Here is a 4,268-nt window from a genome sequence, read left to right as displayed (position 1 = left end):
AAAGCTAAACAAATAGTTGAGAGGTAAGAAGGATATGGAGTAATAAACACATATGTTCCTCTTTGATTGGTCTTCACCATAATTATATTTAATTGTTTAGTGCATCATAGGTTGAATACCTGAATAAATGCATGATAATTGGAATCTTGTCATGATATAAAATAAAATAATGATTTAATAGATCTCTTATTTTTCTAATCTTTTCAAATTGACTAAAGGGCCCCAAAACATCAAATTACAAGTTCTTACACAATTAAGGTCCTACCACTAAGTAGTTTAGACATGACTTTAAAACAAAGACATCATATGTATTTAATTAATTTGGTAAATTATCAATCATGCCATGATTAATGATGGATCCACTAACTTTATACTATTAGCAACTAGCAAGGAAATACTTCCTCCATTCAACTCCACTCTACCATCTTTCCTTTTCCATCCATTCAATTCCACTCTACCTATTTCCTAAAAAAGAATGCCAAATGACCATTTTGTCCTCATACCACATTACTTATTTACAATATTTGTCACTCATACCCCACTACTTCTACATCAAACTCCACCCTTTTCCACTCATACCCCACTTAATTACATTATACCTCATTATTTATTTATAATATTTTCCACCCAACCCTACTCTTCTTAATATTTGTGCAAAATACAAATAGGTAGAGTGGAGTTGAATGGAGGAAGTAAAATTTACAAAAACAAAATAAGGACACACCTACTAACGAAGGTGAAATATTTTCAACTGTCACATGCTCTACTTGCTTTTGAGCCCACTATATTGCGAGTGGGTATCGTATCCCCAACTTCACAGTTAAGATAAGAGAGCTCTTATCGCTTGAACTACGACTTGTTCTTACATACTGTATTTTGCTAATACGTATTAAACTCCTAGGAATTACGGTCAATAGTACAATTAAGTTGGCAGTCATTTTCCCCTTGCCAACTCCACACAATATCCTTGAGAGCAGGCCTAACATCTTCCTCACAAAACTTGACATACTCAAGTGTATCACCGGAGTACTTGCAAAGCTCCACCACAGCCACCTCGGCCGCGACTTCATAGACCTCGGCCGTGACCGTCAATTTACCTTTACGCCCGTCAGTCCGCCCCTCCATCTTCACCTTAAAGTCTTTACCACTTACTTGAAAATTCAACTTTTTAGCTAATTCTTGAAACTTGTCCATAATAGCCAAGGCAGAACATTTAGAAGTAAAAATGGACCCTGATTTCTTCTTGCCTTCGAATAAGCTCGACAAATCGAACCCCGATGACATTGATGATATGAACTCAAATGCATTAAAAAACCTAGGAGAGGATGATTTAGATTCCTTAATTGTGAAGGATTCTTGTTGTTGAGGGATTTCGATTGATGGGTTTGTCGTGGAGAACGATAAACAAGGTTTAAACTCCTTTCGAAACCATGGTTGTCTCATAATTCCTTGGATGGTTAATCTTTTGTTAGGATCAACAACTAGAAGCTTAGAGACAAGTTTTTTAGCTTCAATTGAAACCCCATTTGGAAAATTATACTCTGCCTTAAAAACTTTACGGTACATGTTCATGACATTAATATCTTGGAAGGGTAAATACCCTACAATTAGAACGTATAATATCACCCCACATGACCATATATCAGCCTTTGGACCGTCATAACCTTTTTTCCTAAGCACTTCTGGTGCAACATATGCGGGTGTACCACATTGAGTATGAAACATGCCGTCTTGCCTTAGATGCTCTGGTAAGGCAGATAGGCCAAAGTCCGTGACCTTAAGGTTCTCGTTTTCATCAAGGAGAAGGTTTTCGGGTTTAAGATCACGGTGTGACACCCCTCGACTATGACAATAGTCTATTGCACTTATAAGTTGTTGGAAATACTTACGTGAAAATTGTTCCTTAAGCTTGCCTCTTGATATCTTGGTAAACAATTCACCACCCTTGACATATTCCATGACGAAGTATATCCGAGTCTTAGAAGCCATAACCTCTTTTAGCTCGACCACGTTGGGGTGACGAACCAATCTCATAACAGAGATTTCTCGTTCAATTTGTTCCATCATTCCAGCTTTTCTCACCTGGTCTTTGCTGATGATTTTAATCGCGACACTCTCGTTTGTCGCGATATTTTTGGCATAGTAGACCTTAGCAAATGTGCCTTGGCCTAGTAGCCTACCCATCTCATACTTGCCAAATATTATATTCCTATCCCTATGTGTTTGGCTTTCACATTCATGATTTTTATTTTGTTCCATGGTGAATGAAATTTAAATATCCAATAATTACACTAGCTTACTTTCCACTCTAAGGTTTGGTGATCAAGGCTTATATTAGGTAGTGTAATTGAAGCTTGATTAGTATTGATCATATAGAGATGGGTTTAATCAATTATTGAAGAAAAAGTGTGATTAGAGATTCCAGTAAATTTTGTTTGTGACGGTCTTTTCTCGGAGAAATTTAAAGTGAAGTGACGGGGGAAAGCCATAGGGGGGAATGAGGGACACGGTTTTGAAAGGTTAGCAAATGGGAATAGAGAATCAAGGGGCAGGGGAGAACATTGAAATATCTGAGGGACTAAAAATAAAAGTGAATATTAGGCAGTGTTAATGACCAATAAGTTTGGTACACTTATATATTAGAGGGGTTCAATTATTATAGTGTTTCTTATAGGTTTATCTTGTCGCATGTGGTGGCGGCTTCGTATTGAATAGCTGGTTAAATTTTTTTTTAATGTGAGGCCCATCTATCTTGCAATTATAACTTTGGACTAATATTTGATTTAAGGAAAAAATCACTCTTTATTGCTTCAGTTAGACATTACAAACGGACTATGCAGTGGGATGATGATAGTAACCGCGATCTTAATCTTTTGGTTAAAGATTTCATAACCTCAGATAAGCAATGGGATGTTTGTAAATTATCCAGTTTAGTGAATAACGATATTGTTAATCAGATTACTAACATTCCAGTGCCACATAATGATATTCCAGATACCCTTATTTGGGGGTTGTCCGTAGATGGAAATTTCTCTACCAAAACAGCAACTTGGTTAGCGCAAGGTTTGTTTGATCAAGCTCTTGTCAAATGTGAATTTAAGTGGATTTGGAAATTGAATATTCCTCCTAATTTGAAATTTTTTCTTTAGAAAGCCTGTGTTGACGGCCTTCCAACGAAAAGTAGACTTCTCAAGAGTCATATTGATGTCCCACCTCATTGTGTTCTGTGCAACAATCCTATTGAAAACAAAGATCATTTCTTTTACGAATGTCCCTTGATTGGGTCTGTCATCAATGACCTGAACATTATTAGTTTCAACGAGTTTTTGTCAAATTATGATACTATTACAAGTCAAAGTTTTCTAACGAAACTGAATTATCTCAAGAATTTAATTCCAAAAGATGACTTTATAAAGATTATTTTTATTTGGTGGAATGCATGGTTCCATAGAAATGATATTATCTTTAATAATGTTAATTTAAGTATCAGCAAACTTATTACTCTATGTAATAATAGCACTAAGACATGGAATGTGACTAGATTTAAGGATCTCAACAATCCCGAGGTAGAAGAGTCAGCTAGAAACAATTCTAGTAAGAAAGAGATTTGGTGGGAAAAACCTACAAACGGTTTCCTAAAGCTAAATTTTGACGGATCGAGAATAGAAGGTAATAAAGCTGCTTTAGGATATTCTATAAGAGATCACAATGGTAAAGTCGTTTTGTTGGGAGCAAAAAAGTGCGGATCCAATAGTATCCTTGTTGCGGAAGCACTTGCTTTAAAAGAAGGTATTTTAGCAGCTAAATACTTAGGAATCTCAAAGTTAATTGTGGAGGGTGATAACTTATGTGTTATTAACTCGATTCGAGGTACTTGGCAAATTCCGTGGGAAATTTCTAGTATTATCAAGGATGTGAAGTTAGACCTTCATTTTTTCGATGAAGTGATAATTAAACATTGCTTTCGTGAAGCCAACAAGGCTGCTGACTTCATGGCTTCAGTTGGACATTCTTGTCCAACTCTTTCGAGGTGGTTTGATAGCCGGTGGCTTCAACTTACCTCCCTCATTCGAAAGGATGAGATAGGTTGGTCCTACCCTAGAGGATCAACCTAGTTTTCTTACCTAATAAAAAAAAAAAAAAAAAAAAAAAAAAAACGGACTATGCAGTGTGAGTTTGAATCAGATTGCTCAAGTCTTCTGAGAGACCATATCTCATTTTAATGAGAGACAATCAATGATAATTAAGAATTAAATTAAAAAAGAAGA

At 36.0% G+C, this 4,268-nt stretch overlaps 1 protein-coding gene across 1 annotated transcript; it reads right to left on the bottom strand.

Moving 5' to 3' along the window:
• Positions 1-287: 287 nt before the first annotated feature.
• LOC141599674 (CBL-interacting serine/threonine-protein kinase 5-like) lies at positions 288-2,597 on the bottom strand. Its single transcript, XM_074419768.1, has one exon. The coding sequence runs from the start codon at positions 2,257-2,259 to the stop codon at positions 898-900; it is 1,362 nt and encodes a 453-aa protein (XP_074275869.1). The 5' UTR covers positions 2,260-2,597; the 3' UTR covers positions 288-897.
• Positions 2,598-4,268: the final 1,671 nt, after the last annotated feature.

Source organism: Silene latifolia, chromosome 9 (assembly GCF_048544455.1).
Source record: "Silene latifolia isolate original U9 population chromosome 9, ASM4854445v1, whole genome shotgun sequence".
NCBI classification, from domain to species: domain Eukaryota; kingdom Viridiplantae; phylum Streptophyta; class Magnoliopsida; order Caryophyllales; family Caryophyllaceae; genus Silene; species Silene latifolia.
The sequence above is the reverse complement of the archived record's forward strand: the minus strand, read 5'-3'. Positions and strand labels throughout refer to the sequence as shown.

What these genes read in the sequence shown, in the direction of transcription:
- LOC141599674 (XM_074419768.1), bottom strand. Translation starts at nt 2,259, where the DNA reads ATGGAACAAAATAAAAATCATGAATGTGAAAGCCAAACACATAGGGAT.